This window comes from Podarcis muralis, chromosome 5, assembly GCF_964188315.1.
Source record: "Podarcis muralis chromosome 5, rPodMur119.hap1.1, whole genome shotgun sequence".
NCBI classification, from domain to species: domain Eukaryota; kingdom Metazoa; phylum Chordata; class Lepidosauria; order Squamata; family Lacertidae; genus Podarcis; species Podarcis muralis.
Window position 1 is genome coordinate 86,402,391 of NC_135659.1, and position 22,678 is coordinate 86,425,068.

Sequence of the window (22,678 nt, forward strand, 5' to 3'; positions counted from 1 at the left end):
CCTCCTCCAGTCTGCCGGGACTTCGCCTGTTCTCCAGGAATTCTCAAAGATGACTGCCAGTGGTTCTGAAATCACATCTGCCAGTTCTTTTAATACTCTTGGATGCAGTTCATCTGGCCCTGGAGACTTGAATACATCTAGACTAGCCAAGTATTCTTGTACTATCTCCTTAGTTATTCTGGGCTGTGTTTCCTCTGCTGAATCATTTGCTCCAAATTCTTCAGGTCGGGCATTGTTTTCTTTATCGGAGAAGACTGAGGCAAAGAAGGCATTGAGGAGTTCAGCCCTTTCTGTGTCCCCTGTTTGCATTTCACCATCTTCTCCTCTGAGTGACCCCACGGTTTCTTTGTTCTTCCTTTTGCTATGAACATACCCATAAAAGCCTTTTTTGTTGCTTTTAACCTCTCTAGCAAGCCTAATGTCCTTAGATGAAGCTGAATTAAGACAAACAGGAGATATGGGCCCAAGCTGGGAATCGTAGCTCTGTAAGGGATCTCCTAACAGCTCTCAGCACCCTTAACAAACTACAGTTCCCAGGATTCTGTTTGAAGTGGTATGGTACTGCTTTAAGCACATGTTAAGGCGCTCTGCCTGTTTTTCAAGGTCCTGAGTGCTGCCAGTTTTCCTTCTGTGAAAGGGTCATTCTGTGGTGCCTACAACAGTTTCTTAATGATTTCCAAATGTGCTCCTGGGCCCTGAAAGAGACCCCAGAAATGGGCCTTCAATGCTGCATTGCATTTGGTTTCCAAATCCTCTTCTCCTTTGCCCTGCAAGCAAAGTTGACGATTTGACAAGATGGGTAAAAATTTTGCCTTGCTAGTAGCGGGTACTAAAAATATACAGAACCCTCAAGCAACGAGAAGGAAGTTGTGTTTTCACAAGATAGTACCTTCTCAAAGCAGATGGGAAGTGTGACTCTAAGGGGAAATGCAGAATGCTCAGATAGACTCAAATAGACTTGGAAGGGACACTGAAGTAAGTCTTTTTCAAGAGTGTCTATACACTACCATTTTCTTAATTCAACAGGATTTGTGTTTAGTCGTGTCTGACTCTTCATGACCCCATGGACTAGAGCACGCCAGGCACTCCTGTCTTCCACTGCCTCCCGCAGTTTGGTCAAACTCACCTTAGTAGCTTCGAGAACACTGTCCAACCATCTCGTCCTATGTCGTCCCCTTCTCCTTGTGCCCTCCATCTTTCCCAACATCAGGGTCTTTTCCAGGGAGTCTTCTCTTCTCATGAGGTGGCCAAAGTCTTGGAGCCTCAGCTTCAGGATCTGTCCTTCCAGTGAGCACTCAGGGCTGATTTCCTTAAGACTCTAGGGTTGTGCGCTCATCTCACTCTATAGGCTGGGAGCCAGGGCTGTCCGCAGACACTTCTGGGTCACGTGGCCAGCGTGACAAGCTGCATCTGGCGAGCCAGCGCAGCACACGGAACGCCGTTTACCTTCCCGCTGGTAAGCAGTCCCTATTTATCTACTTGCACCCGGGGGTGATTTCGAACTGCTAGGTTGGCAGGCGCTGGGACCGAACGACGAGAGCGCACCCCGCCACCGGGATTCGAACCGCCGACCATGCGATCGGCAAGTCCTAGGCGCTGAGGTTTTACCCACAGCGCCACCCGCGTCCCGTAAGCAGTTTGCATAGAACTTTATAAAATAGTCACTAAAAATACTGATGAATCTAAACAATAAAAAATAAGTTGATTTTTAAAGTATAATCAGCAGATAATATTACATGTGTAAATTACATTTCTGGGTAGGCTTTTGTTAGCATTTTAAATTTATTTAGGATGTCCCAAAAACAATATAGCAAAGGTGCCTGCCTATTATCAATGTGCAGCGAGTTCCAGCGCATAGGTGCTGCCTCACAGAAAGACTGATCCCATGCAAGTGTTGAATGAACGTTATATAGTTATTGCATCAGTAGTTTATTATGCAGGCCTGGTCCTGCCATTGGGTAGAGTGAGGCTGTTGCTTCAAGAGTCAGGTGCTGCAGGATGGGAAGGCATGGCATCAGGTTGAGGGACAGAGCTTGTGTTCCACATAGGCTGCCCTGTATCTTCTTAAGCTATCTTGCTGCCCTTAGATATGGGGAGAATGTTTTTCCATCATCAGGGTCAATGTAAGATTCAACTGCCATTCTGTTTGGCTTCTGTATTTGGAAATGCAGGGGGTTTGGGTGATGTTATCTTGTCCACTTATCTTGCGGCAGCATTTCTTGGAGGGAGTATCCCTGAAGCAGAAAGTTAATGCCTATTGATTGTATATGTTTGACTTTCAGCTTGTCTCATATTAAGGCATTTGCTAAGCGTACCATGATCCTCCTTCTAGCTTTTATGATGGGCTTCTGGACCCTTTATTGATTGATTGTTCATTTCATTTCTATACCGCTTTATATTTTTAAGAAAACTATCTCAGTTCAGTTTAGTAAAGGTAAAGGGACCCCTGACCATTTGGTCCAGTCGTGGCCGACTCTGGGGTTGCGGCACTCATCTCACTTTATTGGCCAAGGGAGCCGGCGTACAGCTTCCGGGTCATGTGGCCAGCATGACTATGCCACTTCTGGTGAACCAGAGCAGCGCACGGAAAAGCCGTTTACCTTCCCGCCAGAGTGGCACCTATTTATCTACTTGCACTTTGACGTGCCCTGGCAGGAGCAGGGACCGAGCAACGGGAGCTCACCCCGTCACGGTTCGAACCGCCAACCTTCTGATCGGCAAGTCCTAGGCTCTGTGGTTTAACCCACAGCGCCACCCGCAGTTTACAGCACATTAAAACATCTATTATTATTATTATTATTATTATTATTATTATTATTATTATTATCATCATCACCTGACATTTTCAGAAGGTAAAATTAAAATTCTTTGGTTTTCCAAAAGCAGTATGCGTGCTTCTTCATCACACATAGACTTACCAGGCTAAATGTTATCCAATCACAAAAATAATAGAAGATTTGAATTTCTCACTCTCAAAACCCTCGTTTTAAGACCTTTGGGTCATTTGTGTTCTCTTAGGATGAGCCTCTTAGAGGTATTCAAAATGTGGTTTCTCACTAAGATTCATTGAGATTGAAATTGACTTTGCAGAACTGGATAAACTAACGGGGAGGATTCGATATTTGCAAGACCAGAAGTTCACCGAGGACTGGGGAAAATTTACAGATTATCTGAAAAGAATATGTGATGAACAGACAACACTTGTAGGTTTTCAAGATGTTCTGTGAAAATATGAGGAATATTGTAAAAAAGGGAATAAGATTGGGGAGGTTATATTTTAAAGGCAATATTAAAATTAGCAAATGTGTGAATAAATAAACAAAACGGAAGATTGGCAGAGAAGCTGGGGGAAGTAAAAAAAGAAGGTTATGTGATAAATTTTGATATTGGTTATATAAACTTGTATTTGAAAATGAATAAAAATATTATAAAAAAGGAGAGGAACAAGATTCATTGATGCTGAACTTGGTACCCAGAATTAAAGCAAACTATTTCCCCTCTTTACTCTTTTGGTGATGCATTTCCTCTTTTTGGGGTGATGGCTAAGTGGTCAGCCTATGCTTTATTGATTTGAAATAATTTAAAAATCTTTCATTGCAGGCTTTGAGTCTGAATAGCGGTCTAAATTCTGTTCTTTATTCTTTCTCTTTCTTGAGCTATCTGCAGGCTGCCTTGGAACTATGCTGATTTAGAGCAATTTATTTGTTTTTAAATAATTTCATCAGACTTCCTCTTTGGAATTGGATGGGTCACTTTAAGCTGTGACTCAATGCATTGTTGAGCAGAAGAAAACTGCTTTTGCTAGCCTTATTTTTGCTTGCTTCTTCTAAATGCGCTCAGGAGCTGCAAGAAAAGCTTCTGCAGCCCTCCAATCCTTGAAATGACACTGCAGCTGATGTTCTGCTGCCTCTTTGCCTATCCTCAGGCCCAGCCAACATGGCCAAAATGGGGATGTGTGCATAGGCGCCGACTCCATGGGGCTTGAGGGGGCCCGAGCCCCCTCAAAAATTCGTTTGGGGGGGCTCCGCCCCCCCAATAATCTCCGGCACCCCTCCAGCAGAGCGCCATCGCCGCCCCTCCCCCAGCCCAAAATGCACAGGGAGGGGCGGGCTGCATGCCTCCTGCCCTCCCTCCCGAGCAAAAGCTCCACCCAATTTCCTTTGGAGCTGATTAATAGGCGCAGCACGCTCTCCCCTATTCGCTCACGAGGAGGCGGCGCCACTTTATTTGCATATTCATGAGCTTATTTATTATTCATGAGCTTTCCCGGCCCCCCCCCAATATTTTTTATAAGTCCGCGTCCCTGGATGTGTGGACCATATGGAGAGTCACTGGCTGCCCACCCCTGTTCTATAGTAATACAGTGGAACCTTGAGTTGCAAACACCTCGGGTTACAAATGCTTCAGGTTACAAATTCTGCTAGCCTGGAAGGGTTACCTCGAGTTGAGAACTTTGCCCCAGGATGAGAATGGAAATCGTGTGCCGGTGGCGCAGCAGCAAGAGGCCCCATTAGCAAAAGCACGCCTCTAGTTAAGAATAGTTTCAGGTTAAGAACAGACCTCCGGAACGAATTAAGTTCGTAACTAGAAGTACCACTGTACAGGTGAAGAGAAAATAGCAAAACACCAGGCTTTGCCCTATCCCAATCCCAATAGTTGTGAGTTGTGTGTTGGGGGGGGGGGTAATACCTGAGTGCCTCCTAATTCCTAGACCCAGTAAGGATTCAATTGTTGGAAGTCCCAGACCAGCTTCTTGGTAATGGCCTCCTAAGTATGTTGTTGTTATGGAAGCAAAGGAAGCGGCTCTGTGCCAGAGAAAGCTCCCTGACTCTTGGTAGTTAGAAGGACAAAGGCGAGAGTTTTGTGTGAGACAGCTAGAAGCTAGAAGCAGGCTGCAGGGAAAGGTAGGGTTGCCACCCATCCCTAGAAAAATAGGATTGTCCCGTTTTTTGGACTAAAGTGTCCCATTTGGACTCCTTTCCCCCCATATTAGAGCTCATCCTCAAAACTGCACAGGCAGAGGGCGGGTGCAGTGGAAAGTGAGAGAGTGAGTTTGCATGGGCAGGGCAGAGGATGGGTCCAGTTCATTAGGTTGGTTGGCACTGTCACTGTCCTTGCCACTGCTGTATTATCCTTCCCAAGTGCAGGAGTATCTCCTCCCTTCCTTGACACCATTGGGCATGAGAGGGAGGTGGATGGCCAGCCCAAAATGGAGGCTGAGTCGCTGTTGGTGCAGATGATGAGGAGCGCGAGCGACAACAGGGAGAAGGGGGAAGGAGTGACCTCCTCTCCCTAACCTTGTCCCTCCCTCCGTCCCTCCCTCCCTCCCTTCCTTTCTTCCTTCCTTCTCGCTGGTGCTTCTCCTCATCTGCCAGCCGCTGGTCTAGCATGGTGCAGATTCACTGAATCGCCCTGGGTTCTAGTATGATGAGAGTGGGGAGTTTATGCTCTCCATGGACTTGTCTAATCATTTTATGAAGCCATCCAGCCTAGTGTCCATTATTGCACAACTTCCCCTGTTGCATCACACATTTTTTTGACGCTGCGTTAAAGTTAAATCCCCATGGGTGGGATACGAACGTACATAGGCTTTGTCTGGAGGGATGCTCGATGCGGGACTTGGCTAGATCAAGAATTCCTTTTTAATTGCCAAAATAGAACAGAATGTTGGGGTGTAATAACTGAAAGAAGAAACGGGTTGGTTTGAAGCCCTTTGCTACGCAAGGTAAGCAGGACTGCTCCCGCCTGTCTATGACAGCTGTCTGGGCAGTCGGCAAAGCACAGTGCTGCCAAGCCAGGCATTAAAAGACATCCATTGTTCCCAGGCCATCACTGCGAAAGAAACCGATGTTATCAACAACAGGTTGCTTTCATCCTCTGAGCTGGCAAGCGCATGCCTTCCCCCTGATGCCCCAGAGCAGCTGTTTCTTTTCAGCAAATGTTGTGGATAAAAATATGAGCCTTGTGTTCCTCGTGCACTGTGCCTGGGACTTGCAATTTGGGTGAGAAATTCTTCGCAGCCCTGGGTGAAATTGGCACAGTGAGGAGTGCCTGCGGTTTACCTCCTGTTTTGCTGTGGAAGCTCTGGAATTCACCACGCTCCCACCCCAGCTGTACCATGCCCTGGCTCCAGGATCAACGCTGGCCCTCAAAACAGGGCTACATCTGATCTTTTTGACATCCAGAGTGTGTTCCCAGTTCCCACCTCTCCAGGAAACAGTTAAGAGTAGTTGTGGACAACTGTAAGTCATGATTGCTCAGATAGACTGCTCTTGCCCAGCAGTTGCTGTGCAATAAAGCTGCACTTCGCTGCTGCCTTGTGTTTACATGTGTCCAGTGTTTGCCTTCCCCAGTAGCATTGATTGCTTGATGTGCTTTACTGCCACAGGAACACTGAGGAGCTACAACAGTGTCCCACCTTGCCTGGCCTGTTGACTTCTCTGAGCCTTGGGAACCTGATTAATTTGTTCCATGCCAAAAAGAAAATATTGCCCAGTTTAACATTAGTTTAACAGGCACAATATATTGCATTCCTGTCCAGGTTGCTAATCCTGCTATCCTACTGAGTACAAAGAGAAATGGCAGGTGGTATTCAGCATCGCACTATGGTTGGTTGTAAATTGCTTTGGGTTGCCTGGGCTAGATAAAGCAACTAACAAATTTAACAGGTGATGATGATGGCGAAGAATGTTCTGTCTGTGCAAGTATTGCAGTTTTCCATGTGGAACAATCCCCCTCTCCTCCTGCTGCATACTGTTTTGGGGGTTCTCCTGATCACCCACCAAACCAGTTTCAGGGGGCATGGAGAAGGTGGCGGGCGGAAGCCCCTTTGCAGAAGTGGAAGTCCTTGCACAGGGCTCATGCTGATGGGGCTTCTTAGGTGAATCTAATCTGGTGAAAGGATTTGTGTTGCTTGACACCAATTGCACCACAAGCAATGTCTAATAGATGCCAGTAGTACTCATGCACCTCCTCAGGAGTGCCAGCTTGGCCCTGTGACTGTAGGTGCCTGGGGCCATGGGTGCCATGCAGCGTGCATGGCCCTGCCACCAAAATTTATGGGTGCCTGGGGCCTCTTTGTTGCAGAATTTGGTGGGTGCTTGGGCACCCAAGGCCCCAGGGAGCTGGCACCTATGCACCTCCAGTATCTTCTACACCAGGGATAGCCAAAGTTGTACTTCCATATGTTGCTGGACCCATCAACCCAGCCAGCGTGACGAGTGGCCATGGATGATGGGATGAAATATACTCAGAGTCAAGAGTGGATTTCATACTCTTTATTCAGCTCATAGTGGTGAGGAGGAATGGAAGTTTCCCCAGAATTTCTGCTTTATATACATTATTTACACACTGGGCCCCACATGATTGGCTAATTCCGGGATTCTCCTGTAGGCTAATCAGGTTGCAGATTCACTTCCACTTGGGGCTGGATTGGGTGGCTCCTGTGGACCAATCAGACTGCTGCATTCTGAATCCTATTGTTCTAGGACCAATCACACTGCTGCATTTTGGATCCTATTCAACTCAGTACATAACATGGGAGCTGTAGTCCTAGAACATTCAGACGGCATCACATTAACTACTGATGCTCAACACAGCAGTCACAGGGTGTGAACAAAAGGGACGAGGTCTTCAGTGATTCTCCCCACGTTGTATGACTCACAGGTAACTTCGTAATCTGAGAGGAAAACATCAGGTTCTCCGAAGACCTCAGGAATAAACTAGGCGTGATGGCGCAGTCACATGTATTTTATACATGCACCTGTCCTGTAAGCACATACAACAGGGGTGGCCAGTTCTGCTGTTTACATGAATAGGATCATATGGGGGAGTGAAGTGAAACCTGCCTCCCCCAGGACTTTGCTGTCCCCTGTTGCATTAAGCAATTTCCTCCCAGCCCTACTCTATCGTAGCATCATGAGACAGGCTGAAAGCAGCAGAGCTTGTCAAGGTACTGTGGGTGTGAATGACTACTCTGTAATGTCTACTCTGGTAAATAAGTGTCAGACCTTGGCCAAAAACAGAGACGTTTCATTGCTGGGATCTAGTTCTAGCCCAGGCAGAGCAGGGCTCCCAACTCTGGAAGTTCTTGACGGATATTGCTTGAGGATGGGGTGTGGACGAGGTTCTGGAAGAGGCAGGTTGGGACTGAATGGAGCCAAGACACAAGATGGCTGGTGGGTCCAGATCAACGCAGGGGAACCTAGTGTGTGTGGCTACTCAATCCGACAAATTGTTCTGAGCAAAGAGCCAAGTCTAGAACAACAGCTACCTAGAGCCAGCCAGGCCGCTATTGGTTCCTCAGATCACCTGGCTCAGCTGAGATTTTGGGCCACTAAACATTCTTTGTTTTGGTGGTGGACACAGGGAAGATGTTCAGGCCTGTAACTGCTTCACCTTGGGCTGTCCTCTTCACCTTTTCGTTTCCCTCTTCCCACAGTGGGATTCTTACTTTTTGCACATGGATGTCTTATTCCTGCTCTTAGGTTCCGTTCTGGTTTCACTGCGGTCATGCTGTTTACTCTATGGATTAGAGCAGGCATGACTAGGGTGTCTGGATCACAGTAGGGATAGGGGAGAAATTTGGTTCTGCCTCCATTCCTGCAAACCTACCTAATTCCCACTTCCCAAAACAATTGAGTCTGAAACACAGCTTTCCTTTGAAATTTTGAAGTTTTCCAACCGAAAACAACAATTTGTTCGAATGACTTGAAAACAGAGACTCTGCATGTTCTATTGCTACCCAAGAGGAGCATTTTAATAAAACCTATTTTTTTAAAATGTGCACATTATGCATGTGTTAGTGGAATTCATTATATTAAGGAAAATGGCAAACACATTAATTAGGATAAACTTGCAGTAAAATGCTGGTAAATGTTCATGAATTTAAGACCAGGGGTAAAAGAGAAGGTAAGAAAATCTGACCCTGGCAACTTCATCATTCCTAGGTCAGAGTGAAGCAGGATTTACAGCGGGGCAAACACATTTGGTGGTACCTCGGGCTACATATGCTTCAGGTTACATATGCTTCAGGTTACAGACTCCGCTAACCCAGAAATAATACCTTAGGTTAAGAACTTTGCTTCAGGATGAGAACAGAAATCGTGCTCCAGCGGCGCGGTGGCAGCAGGAGGCCCCATTAGCTAAAGGGGTGCTTCAGGTTAAGAACAGTTTCAGCTTAAGAACGGACCTCCGGAACGAATTAAGTACTTAACCCGAGGTACCACTATATGGCCTGCCATATGCACAACCAGATCAGTTTAGAGGGGGAATAAAGCTGATAGCTTCTGCTAACCTAGCAGTTCGAAAGGACGTCAAAGTGCAAGTAGATAAATAGGTACCGCTCCGGTGGGAAGGTAAACGGTGTTTCCATGCGCTGCTCTGGTTCACCAGAAGCTGCTTAGTCATGCTGACCACATGACTCGGAAGCTGTATGCCGGCTCCCTCGGCCAGTAAAGCAAGATGAGCGCTGCAACCCCAGAGTCGGTCATGACTGGACCTAATGGTCAGGGGTCCCTTTACCTTTAAAGCTGATAGGTGAATAAGAGGAGCGAGATAATGGCTAAGGGGTGAATGCTTTTGCAGAAGATTTATCTGTCAAACATGAAGGACATTGTGATCTTGTGAAATGCTAGCTTTCAACTGCAGCTGGGGCTTGGCAGGTGCATCCTTCCTCTTTGAAACACAGGAGGAGTAGAGAAATGACATTGTGGGGCAAACATTTTGCTTAGAAACAGACCGGGCAGGAAATTGTTAGCACTCACTGCCTTACACTGCCTTCCATCCCAAATAAGTGTCTGTAGCACTATGTCAGTGGGAGAGAACCTCACATGACCCCTCCAGGTCTTCTGTCCGGCCCTCGGCCCTCTCCCCAACCCCCTCTCTGCAGGCTATATTCGCCACCATCCCTGCTCCACACCCTCCCCATAAGGGCTTTTGCCTGGCTGGAATGTGAGTGTGCCTCTTGTTTGCCTGGGCGGAGGAAGGATGAGAGTGTGTGATTAAACCTCTGGCTTTTGCATGGCTTGAAATAGCATACCCTCCAACATTTCTCTGATGAAAATAGGGACGTCCCATTCCATAATGATAATTTCACTATTTATACCCCGCCCATCTGGCTGAGTTTCCCCAGTCACTCTGGTACGCTCCCAATCAAGTGCAGTGGTGCCCCGCAAGACGAATGCCTCACAAGACGAAAAACCCGCAAGACGAAAGGGTTTTCCGTCATGGAGGCGCTTCGCAAGACGAAGTTCCCTATGGGCTTGCTTCGCAAGATGAAAACGTCTTGCGAGTCTCGCCATTTCCCCCCGCTTCCCCCCCTTATTCAAAGCCGCTAATAGCCTTTTAACAGCTTAGCCGCTAAGCCCGCTAAGCCGCTAATAGCGCTAAATCGCTAATAGCGCTAATCCGCTTAGCCGCTAATGGGGTTGCTTCGCAAGACAAAAAAACCGCTAGACGAAGAGAATCGCGGAACGGATTCTTTTCGTCTTGCGAGGCACCACTGTGTTAAAAACAATACAGCAGGGATGTCCTAAGGAAAAGTGGGATGTTCCGGGATCAAATTAGAAACCGGGACAGCAAGAGCTGTCCCGGAATCAGGGATGTCCCTGGAAAATAGGGGAAATAGTGACATTTGAAGGGTTTGATGTAGCCTACTGTCCAAAGGTAAGAGTTGTGTCCATTGCTCCAGCGTCTGGCCCAACCAACAGCTGACATGTAGCTCCCAGAAAGTTCCATAAAAGGGAATGTATGGAAGCCCCATACAAGGGCCTTCAGGCTGAGAAGGGTCTTCCATCCCATGCCCAATGGAGTGAGAATTCCTGTCTCCTGGTAAGACATACCTGTTTTGTTCAGATAGTGTGGAACAGTTTGTACTTTGGCTTATTTCAGCACTTTCTGCATTGCACAGAAGGCTACACCTGGAAGTTAGCACTCCTTGATAGCAGTTGCCCAACTATGCATGGTGTTACTCAACTCTTGCATCCTGCATGTGGTGCATTCACTTTATCTTGTTTCCAACAGCTTGTTTCTCTTTCCTGGGAGCCTGACCCACACAAAAAACCCTATAATATCAGTGCTGTAGTTGGCAGTAGCTAGGAAAAGCATCCTACCAATATCCAGTGCTTCTCCTGCTGTCATGCCATCAGTGGTTTTGAGTTGATACTGTCCACGCAGAGGTTCCCAGGGGTGAGGGAGAATGAAGAAACACAGAGGTGGAGGAACCGACTGAGGCATCGCATCACACTGCGTCCCATGGTTTATCGCTTGCACAAGCGGCCAAAGGGTTCTGCGGCAAAAGAGCTCTTACTACAGTCTTGTTTGCAGATAGTAGGTGTGGCGAGATTCAGGAAGTCCCAGTTGCTCGCCCTCTTCTTGGGCATATTATAGGTTCAATTGTGAAAATGTGATATGCTTTAAGAGCACTTGTTGTTGCAAAGCTAGATTGAAACGTTAGGTCCAGAATAGGGAATTGGAGGGTCTTTCCAGATTTGGCCTGCACATTTTCACATGGCTGAGAACTACAAATGGCATGACAGATAAAACTGGCATGAAAGATAAAACATTTAGGGAGTTCATATCCCTGACATCTAATTTTCTGTGTGCAGGGAATATGTAGGTGGGTCTTCTTTGTGGTGGCTCCCTGCCTCTGGAATGACATCCCCACTAAGGCATGGTCTTGTTGTTTTTTAAAGTAACCTTTTCTTGGGTTTTCATAAATAAGGATCATAGGAATTATAAATGGTACAAATAAATAGACGAAGTCTTCTGATGTCAAAAATAGAGCAAGAAATTTGCAGTAATATCTACAACATGTGGCCTGTTATTAGTGGTTGATGTGTAAGTTCCTGGTTCATGAATTGGTTTAAACAAAAACAAAGGGGAAACAGAACAGAACAGATAACATTCAATTTTGTATAGCTAAATGCCTAGTCAGGAGCCCCTACCAAGGAATGCTGAGCACAAACATTATTAACCTCTCCTAAGCAACTGGAGATGCTCTTCTTTAACCAGACCTTGAGGGTGGGGGCTGCGATTTTTAAGCCATTCTTAGATGCTTATTTATCGCCTGCTTCTATATGTTGCTGATTCAATGTATTTTATTAACGTGATATTTTATAGCACTGTTATTTTTGTTGTATAGGCAACGGCTGTTTTGTGTGGGGTTGTATTCCTGACCCCCATGCACATCGGCAGAGCATGCATAAACCCACCTTGCCCCATCCTGTTACACCCCCATCCTGCCAATTTCAGGGTGGCATCGATGCATGGTGGCACACATTTTGGACAAGTGTAAAACGGTTGTTGCCTGTATAATGTTTCCATGCCATGTCTTCCCACATTTGGACCATACAGTGAAGGGCGGACTGCAAATAAGATAAATAAAATAACATACGCTTTCATATGGATAGTTATTTCATCATCTGAGCCCTTGCCCGTAGTCTTGATCATTGCCTTATGCCTAGCCTCTTTCTGGGGCTGGGTGTTCATCAATATGCGGATGATACCCAGCTCTACCTCTCTTTCAATCAGAACCAGTGAAGGCGGTGAAGATCCTGTGTGAGTGTCTGGAGGCAGTTGGAGGATGGATGGCAGCTAACAGATTGAGGGTGAATCCTGACAAGACAGAAGTACTGTTTTTGGGGGACAGGAGGCAGGCGGGTGTGGAGGACTCCCTGGTCCTGAATGGGGTAACTGTGCCCCTGAAGGACCAGGTGGCTAGCCTGGGAGTAATTTTGGACTCACAGCTGTCCATGGAGGTCAATTCTGTGTCCAGGGCAGCTGTTTACCAGCTCCATCTGGTAGGCTGGCTGAGATCCTACCTGCCCGCAGACTGCCTCATGAGGGTGGTGCATGCTCTGGTTATCTCCCGCTTGGACTACTGCAATGCGCTCTACGTGGGGCTACCTTTGAAGGTGACCCGGAAACTACAACTAATCCAGAATGCGGCAGCTAGACTGGTGACTGGGAGCGGCCGCCGAGACCACATAACACTGGTCTTGAAAGATTGGCTCCCAGTGTGTTCGTTTCCGAGCACAATTCAAAGTGTTGGTGTTGACCTTTAAAGCCCTAAACAGCCTTGGTCCAGTATACCTGAAGGAGCGTCTCCACCCCCATCGTTCTACCCAGACACTGAGGTCCAGCGCTGAGGGCCTTCTGGCGGTTCCCTCAATGCGAGAAGCCAAGTTACAGGGAACCAGGCAGAGGGCCTTCTTGGTAGTGGCGCCCTCCCTGTGGAACGCCCTCCCACCAGATGTCAAAGAGAACAACAACTATTAGACTTTTAGAAGACATCTGAAGGCAGCCCTGTTTGGGGAAGCTTTTAATGTTTGATGTATTATGTTATTTTAATATTTTGTTGGAAGCCGCCCGGAGTGGCTGGGGAAGCCCAGCCAGATGGGCAGGGTATAAATAATAAATTATTATTATATTATTATTATTTCCAGAACACCTTGGCAAAAGCGTTGTACGACAACAAAGCAGAGTGTCCAGACGAGCTCGCCTTCCGCCGGGGAGACATCCTGACGGTTCTTGATCAGAATCTCCTCGGAAGCGAGGGTTGGTGGAAATGTTCGCTTCATGGAAAGCAAGGCATGGCGCCTGCAAATCGCCTCCAGCTCCTGACCACTCTACAGGCTCCTCCCTCCATCCAGCCTGGCTCCCCAGGACCGCCAACCATGCCACGGACTGTCTACCAGGTTCCTTCTGGGCGTAGGCCTCCTGTGCCACTACCCATCTATGAAAAAATGGACGGCTGGATTATGCCTCCTCCTCCTTCCTCTGCTCCTTACCCGCTGACACCAGAAGTTTACCAAGTGCCAGCGATGGCGGCTATACTGCTCAGTGAAAAGACCCAAAGTTCATCGGACCAGGTAAAAAGGCAAGCAAACCCTAAAAGAGGAAAGTGGGGGGCAAACAGGCACTGATGGTCACCCACAATATAATGTGGTGTTTTGTTTTGTCTCACCCACCTTCTCTCTGCCTCCCCCTCCCCTTAAACACACACATTCTGAAGTTTTTTATTAAGTTTTCCAAAATTCCACACATACATTTCAATACATGATAAAAGCTTTTTTTTCTGACTTCCCACCCCCTTTTCCATAGTGTTTCTGTTTCTCTCCCTCTGTTGCATCCTGTCTTCTATCTCTTAAAGCTTGGCAAAACTACTGTAATCTTTTATCTTCCCTGTTGCTCATAGTTCAAACCCTGCCCACGTGTTCATCGTATAATAATATCACACACATATTTCTTTTTCTTTCATGTAGGTTGTGTAGTCCACTGTAGATTTGCTGATTTTCAGTAGACCATCTCCTGCTTGCTGCTGGTAGAGGTGTTCTTGCAAAGAGTGAACCCAGGAAGTTGCCTTATACTGAGTCAGAACATTGGTCCATCTAGATTGCTATTAACTGCACTGACCGGCAGCAGCTCTTTGGGATTTTGGGGAGGGTTCTCTCCCAGCTCCACCTGGAGACGCCAGGGATTGAAGCTTGGATTAAAGGTAAAGGGACCCCTGACTATTAGGTCCAGTCGACTCTGAGGTTGCAGTGCTCATCTGGACTATTAGGTCCAGTCGACTCTGGGGTTGCGGTGCTCATCTCGCTTCATTGGCCGAGGGAGCCGGCGTACAGCTTCCGGGTCATGTGGCCAGCATGACTAAGCCGCTTCTGGCGAACCAGAGCAGTGCACGGAAACGCCGTTTACCTTCCCGCCGGAGCGGTACCTATTTATCTACTTGCACTTTGATGTGCTTTCAAACTGCTAGGTTGGCAGGAGCAGGGACCAAGCAACGGGAGCTCACCCCGTCTCGAGGATTCAAACCACGACCTTCTGATTGGCAAGACCTAGGCTCTGTGGATTAACCCACAGCGCCACCCGCATTCCATGCTTCATCTTCCTAAATGTCTTTAAATGCTGAAAAAGAGCAAGTAACTGAAACTGTCTCACCCAACCCTTTATGAGTTCTTTGAAACAGGTAGCTAAAAAAACCCACAATCTTGAGCACTGGAAGTTCTCTGGGATTACGTCGTACCCTGCATCACAGTTGTCGCTACAAAGGACAAATGTGCCGCAGCAATTCAACACAACACACACCAGCACACGTGTGTACACACACACTTAAAGAACGTGGAGGGTGAATGGCCCCAGCTGGGTGCAGGAATAGAAACAGGGTAGTCCAAATTGCAGGGAGACAGCTGGCGGGGGATCAGCTGTTCCCCGAGCAGCCGGCCAAAACCTTTGTCATTCTGCTTGAGACTCTTAATACGGAATCTGTCTGAGGAAGACTCACTTGTGTACTCCCCAATCTTTAAGCTTCTATAGTGGAAATCTCCACTATTCCAGCAACACTTTCCCTAAAAACAGGAGTCAATTCACACACGACAGTGAGGGTATAGCCTTCTGCATGAGTGTACTAAATGACTGAACCTCAACATTCACTATAATCACAGTGCTGCTGCCATCCATAGGTTGTGTTAAGTTGTGGGTGAACATATCAGACGACACAACAATTCTTCAAACAGTTCTTGGTTATTCACAGGCCAGAACAGAACTGAACTGAAGGGTTCAGCCAGCCTGCTTATACAGTGGTACCTCGCAAGACGAATGCCTCGCAAGACAAAAAACTCGCTAGACGAAAGGGTTTTTTGTTTTTTGAGCTGCTTTGCAAGACGATTTTCCCTATGGGCTTGCTTCGCAAGACGGAAACGTCTTGCAACTTTGTTTCCTTTTTCTTAACACCGTTAATACAATTGCGACTGGACTTCGAGGAGCAACTCATAGAACGCGGTGTGGTAGCCTTTTTTGAGGTTTTTAAAGACTTTGGTGATTTTTGAAGCTTTTCCAAAACTTTCCCGACACCGTGCTTCACAAGACGAAAAAAATCGCAAGACGACAAAACTCGCAGAATGAATTAATTCCGTCTTGCGAGGCACCACTGTATAGCGCTCCACTACAACGCAACAGTAACCACTTTCTGTAACTATCCAATCACTGAATGTCACTTTCAATCCCTTATTTGCAAATGTGGACCTGAGTGAAAACTATCCACAGTATCCCCCTGCTGGCCCAGGGTGAGAACTTCACTACATAACATGAAAGGAGCATGTAGGTAGGCACTCGGTGTGATCATGACCCCCCCCAGTTGAACAGATGCTCCTTTCCCACATGTCCCATTCAAAGGACATCAAGAAGTGGGGCTGGTGCAATGGGGCAGAGCCAGTGGGGTGCAGTCCCACCCCTTCCACATTCTTAAGTTTGTACGTAGAAGCACACATACTGCCACAACCCCCTTGATATCCATGTCCAAGATTGCTAGATTAGGCAGGATTGCTGATCATTCTTCAGGTCCAGAAGATTCAAAGTTATTGGGTTGGTTTTTGAATCATGACTCTAACCATTGGATTCTCTCCCCGCACCCCCGGATGCAGCTATAGAGGAAAATATACTGACTGTGGGTTGTACCCAGTGGTAGCTCTGAACTAGTGGAAATGCTTCCATCAGTACAGGGCAAGGCACCCCATTCTCACCAGTCCTCCCTGACAATTGCAGCTCTCTGTGCCATAATCCTTGGAGGAGATTGGGGGCTGCACATGGTGGGAAGAATTAGTGAAAATCCAGTGCCCGGCACCATTGGATACAGCCCACTATTCTAACCAGTTGCTCAGGATATTGTAAACTGGCTCCTGATAGGTGGGTGCTGGCCTTTCCTTTTAAAAATGCGGTTTGAAATGTGGTTGATTGCTCACATTTAGTTTTTCGCTGGTTCACTGTAACTTATGGTTCTCCTCCGTCAACCTCTTGCACCCTTTGGCTGTCTATCACAACATTTCCATCTCAGGGGATGGAGCTTGCTTTGCCCCTGAATCAATACTTTCCTAGGAAGTTTTTGGTAGCCTTCTGGGCAGCTGAAAACCTGCCTTTTAGAGGCGACCTGCCCATGGAGTGTTGCCAGTGGCCCTGGGAAGGGACCTCCCTTCCGTTTCACAGCCTTTCTGATCTTTTTCGTGTTGTAATACTTCTAACCTCGCCTGGAAACTTCCTGGGGTGAAACGCTTGGTGTTCCAGTGTTGCAATCTGTTGACAAAATTGGGTGGTGTGGGGAGGGTATGAACTGCTTCAGAATAGGTAGACACACTGCGTTTACAAGGCAGATTTCCTTGCCGCTAGCAACTCAGAAGTTTGAGTGGTTTTTCTCTGGAATGGTCGTACTTTCCAACATCTCTCTGACGAAACACATGCCAGGGTCTTGCTTGTAAGCACCTTCAAGGGAGTGGCGCAACATCTGCTTTCCATGCAGAAGGTTCCAGATTCAATCCCTGGCATCTCCAGGTAAGGCTAGAAATATCTGCTTTCTGAAACCCTGGAAAGCTGCTGCCAGACTCCATCAATACTGAGCTAGATGGATTCATGATCTGACTCAGTTTAAGGCAGCTTCCTATGTTCCTGTCTGTGTCTATTCTTGTCAGAGCTGGCTCCAGGTTTGAGAGGGCGAAGTGCTCTCTGGGCCTTCACCTGCATTGGTGGGCTCACCTGGTGAGCTTACCTGGTGGCAGCAGATGCAGCAGTGCTCTGATCAGACTCTTTTAAACTAGAGCATAATGGAAACGGGGCAGTCTCTTTTATTTAGTTCTCATTTTAATAGCACTTTAGTGTGAAGTGTTGTAATAGAATTATAGGGCTTCACGGTCGCAACATCTCGGCAGTGTGGCCGCTAACATTGATAGGTTTCTGATGTAAAACTCTGGTGAAAGAATAGCTTTCCCAAAAGACACACAGTACATTACAGTGGTACCTCGGGTTACAGACGCTTCAGGCTACAGATGCTTCAGGTTACAGACCCAGAAATAGTACCTCGGGTTAAGAACTTTGCTTCAGGATGAGAACAGAAATTGCGCAATGGCAGTGGGGGGGCCCATTAGCTAAAGTGTTGCTTCAGGTTAAGAACAGCTTCAGGTTAAGAACGGACCTCCAGAACGAATTAAGTTCTTAACCCAAGGTTCCACTGTATTACCATTCTATTCCAACTGATCAGATTTTTTTATAGGAGTAAACGTGGCGGCTGAGTGGGGATTTTAGAGGGACTGGGCTTACCTCGCCTGTCCTCCCCTCTAGGGTTTATAGCACTAAGTTTCTCCTGTCTTTACAGCCATCTGTTTGGAGAAAATGGCAGGACCTCTCCTGACTTCTCTTCACTAGATTGTAATCTTGGATGCCTGATGTACTTCCCCCTCCAATAAGCACTTTGGTGGCACAGATCATTGTTTACTAATCAGTGATTATGTAGCACCCTGCTTGTGGTTAACGCTTAGCTGGAATGAAATATTCAACGCAGCAACAGAGAAATTAAAATAATAATTTATTTGTCAGACAAATAAATGTGAGGCACAGTGGTATATGATTACCAAGCTCTGGCCTGGCCTCCTGCCATTATGGCCAGCACTTATATTTCCTTAATCCAGCCCCCTTTGCTTCTCCTCTGGCTGCATCTGTCCAACCAGCCTGGTTGGAATTCCTATTGGCTGATTGGTATGACCAATCACAAAAATACACTCATTTCCTATTGCCTTTTATGGGAGACAAAGAGCTATATTTCCTTCCATTTATAATTGGCAAACAAGTATTAATATATCTTTACATGTGTCTCAACAAGGAATCTTAATTACCAGCTCACCTCTTTGCCCTCCTTGCCCTATTGCCTTCTAAAACAAATGGTTAATCTTAAATTTTTATCTTAAACATATGTCAAGGATCTTGAGTTTCACATCAACATTGAAAGATCTACTTCATATGAAGGTTTCTAAACAAATGTCTGACAGCCATATATCAGGACTGCTTGGATGGCTGCTTGGATGGCGTCTTCTTGTCTGACAGGGGGCTGGGCTCAATGGCCCCTGTGGTCTATTCCAACTCTAGGACTCTATGAAATAAGAATCTAACATCTAAATTTGTTACTTTCTAAATCCTTTGCATAGTTACATTTAAGCCAATATATTTAAGCTAATATATTTCATACATTATCATAGGTAACCTTTTAAAAGAATAAAGCTTCTCAAAGTAGAAGTAGAAAAGGGAACTCAGTAAAAAAACAGCTTTTAAAAGGAACCCCTTCAGTTTACCCCCCCTTCAGCCATCTGCTCTCCTCTTTAGCTGTTCCCAATATTTATTGCTCTCTTAACTCTCTCAGTTTAAGAAAGAAACTGCCTTTAAAAAAAGACTTCCCAGAAATGCTCTTTTTCTGCCAGCTAGATGCTTCTCCATTGCTCTTGGCCTTAGAAAATACAGCTCAAGGTTTAAGAGAGGCTCATGGTATCATTTTTACTCATTCCTAATTATGTTTATCTCTGCCTTTGTTATCTTCTGTAACATGTAGGTCAATGTCCTGCTCTCAGTCTGTAATTTCAGCTTTTACGACTTTGAGAATTGTTTTCTGCTATCAATCAAGGGGCCCCTTGTCTAGGAAGAAAACACTGTCAGTGTTTTCTTAAGCAGCTAGCCTTCTTGCCTGGCGTGAAACTTTTAAAAATCTAAGCCCTCTTTAATATACAAGCCTTGATCAAACATTAATAAAATGCAGGCTTATGCCTGATGCCTCATTCCCCCCCTTTCAAGCTCAAGGACCTTCGTCCCAAGTGTCCTTGATAGCTTGACCTTCATCATATTCCTGAGGTAAAGCTCTGTATAGGGCCATGATATGAGGTAGAGTTTCATTCGAAATCATCTTGCTAATTGTACGTCTAAAACATGAGATGATACATGGCATCATACATAAAACCATTATTACTACCGTCAAGAAAAACAAGCAAGACAATAGTATCCCTTTGAGTCCTGTGACATTAAGTAACCAATTGGTGAGCCATCCCATATCCCATCCTTCCCATGTTTATACTGGGACATGTGCTATATTCTCCATCTTTGTAGCCAACACACGGATTGCCTCACCATTATCAGAAATGTTAAAGCAACAGGCATTCCCTGTCAAGTTCAAGACTCCACATAGGCCTCCCTGCTTGGCAAGTACATAATCCATTCCCATTTTCAGCTGCAAAATAGCGGCTCTACTTTCATCCAGCTGTTATGCAATAAGTCTCAAACTCTGGGCCATTGCATTGGTTACCAATTCCACTACTGCTTGCAATCGAATTATTCTGTTTAGATTATATATAGGATCCCGTGCCCCTTGTATGAGCTCACCAGGATTCCAGGAGGCAGGATCATAATAGGCTATAATGCGCTCTGGTGGCCAATCATTAGTACCGCTCCAACTTTGGGTACTTCCTCCTGCTATACGAGAAATATCAGCATTCCTTCGTGTTCGCTTAGCTGAACTAGTGGGCAAATCCACATTGGTGGTAATACCCATCCCAGGAAACAAGTCCCACTCCATTTGGAAGGGAGTTTCTTGTATGCCCATTCTCCACATATCCACCACAACCATCGGGTCTGAGGTTTTTTTGGTATGTGGAGTGTATAAGGCGAAATATCAAAAGGGGTATAGAGTTCACAGTGCAGTATGTTAGATTGCCTTTTTCTGTCACAGTTATGTTCCATACCACTTTCCATGCATGAATAAAAGGAGGTGCACAGGGCAAGGTATTCCGAGTTCGATAGGTAGTACCGTGTGCCCAGGTATGACTATTCTTAAAATAATCCCAAGTATAGTGACAATGAGAAGAGCCTATCATGATAGAATCAGCTGCATCTGATGATTTATGTACACAGAATTCCCCTTGTACAGGTATAACTCGTAATGGTTTAGTTGAGTTCCATCCGTGGAAATTCTGTAATTCTGTTTGGTGTGGCATTTCGCTTACCATACCAATGGCATCTAATGGTATCGGTAATAAGGGCATACCTCCCTCTGAATCATCTGGCCCAAGAGAGCAAACAAGGCAATTGGTCCTATTTGCAACATTGGCTACCATTTCAGCTAAACCTACCCACATATTGTGGTCATGGCGGAATCCATATTTAGTCAATTTGGTCAGATTCAAGGACCCTTCCCCTTCCCAAGGGATCAGGATTAATAATAGAATCATGTTGATGTCTAGCATATGCATTCCTTCCACAGAAGAGTACCTTATTGTGATAGCAAATAAATATTAGTCCCAATATAATTCCCCCAGTGACAGGAATGGGGAACCACCAAGACCAAAACATATATCCCGAGGATCCCCAATGAGTAATATCTCTGATAATTGTTCCACAAGGGGGGGCCAGTCAATTAATTGTATAAGAGAATCTTCCCGTTCACAGTCGCTGGTTCAGACGCTCCTCAAGCTTCAGGCGTGCGCAGGTCAGCCAGCTTCCAGGTTGTGGCTGCAGCAGGCCGGTCGTCTAATGTTGCCCGTGACCTAGCCCGTTCCCGGTAGGGCTAGATACAGGGGTTTTTGGAGAGAGTCAGTTTTAAAGGATTAGAGGGGTCACCTTTGCACGTCCAACTGCCTTCGGACTTCTTCAAACGAGAGTGATGAATCCAGGGGGTCACCTCAGCTACCTTCACCGCTGTTGGAGTAGAGAGCAAGACGGTGTAAGGTCCACGCCACTTAGGTGCGAGTGGATCACGTTTCCACTCTTTCACCCATACGCTATCGCCAGCCTGGAACTGATGAATCGGCTCGGCAATGCTGCACGGCGTGCGCTCGAGGGCCCACCTGTTAAGAAAAAAACAACAACAAACAAACAAACACGGGAGAGAGACAAAAACACGGGAGAGAGATTGCACTTATCCCTGTGTCACATGGTCTCCTATTTGTTTGAGGTCAGTTGGAATATCCTGAACAAAGGAGGGCGGCCTCCCATACAGGAGCTCAAAAGGTGACAACTTAAGTCTTTTTGTGGGTGCGCACCGAACACGAAACAGTGTTATGGGTAACACATCTACCCTCCTGAAACTTTAGACACATTAGTGGGCTTCTGGCATGCCCTGCAAATACCTTGCACAAGCGTCTGGCGGTAGGTGGTAAGTCTGGCCAGGTGAATTGCATTGTTTGGATCCCAATTAGGATCTTCCAAGGGAAAGTTGTCTTGGAGATGACGGTCAATATTATAAATATTTCCCACTCTGGCCTGCTCACGCAAATATATCTGTGCCTTTTCAATTATGTCTCTCCTTTCCTCAGTGGTGAAGAGAGTATTACTATTGAAGTCACCAAGTCCATCATAGCCTGAGGTTTTTCTGCGAAAGATGGGGCGTTTTCCAATTCATCAGACTGTAGTTGTGAATGGAATACATTGCAGGGTCGAAGTTCGAGGTGGCCGTGGTCCAGGTTGCCCATTAACCAGCACAGGCTCCTCAAGTGCATCAAATACTCTTCTGAGAGGGGCTACTACGTGACCTTTTTCTTCACTTTGCTCTAGGGGCCTCAAATCATAGGGGATGGTATTTGTCCCAAGGCGTTCTTTTGGCAGCTCTATACGCCTAGCTGTATTGCTTGCTGACCGATTAAGGTCTCCCTGTAACTTCTGTAATAATTCTCTAGGACTTGGATGTACAGGGGTTTGGGGTAGGCAATCAGTTGTTCCACTAAAGGAGACTGTAGATGGAGTTCTACTGGGACTCACAGATGGAATAACCACTTCTGCTTGGGCTTCATTATAGGACTCCAATGCCTCCTGAAGATATTTATCATAATCTATCAAGGAATCAAGTTCTATGACTCCACCCCCATTATTCATTCCACTT

General features: G+C 46.3%; 1 protein-coding gene across 2 annotated transcripts in view; it reads left to right on the top strand.

Annotated features, from left to right (window-relative positions):
• The window catches only part of CASS4 (Cas scaffold protein family member 4), a 44,370-nt gene that overhangs the window by 10,442 nt on the left and 11,250 nt on the right, over positions 1-22,678 (top strand). For both annotated transcript variants that reach the window (XM_028735257.2, XM_028735256.2), the window contains exon 2: positions 13,446-13,871. In XM_028735257.2, the coding sequence (XP_028591090.2) occupies positions 13,446-13,871 (426 nt within the window). The remainder of the gene's footprint in view (positions 1-13,445; positions 13,872-22,678) is intronic.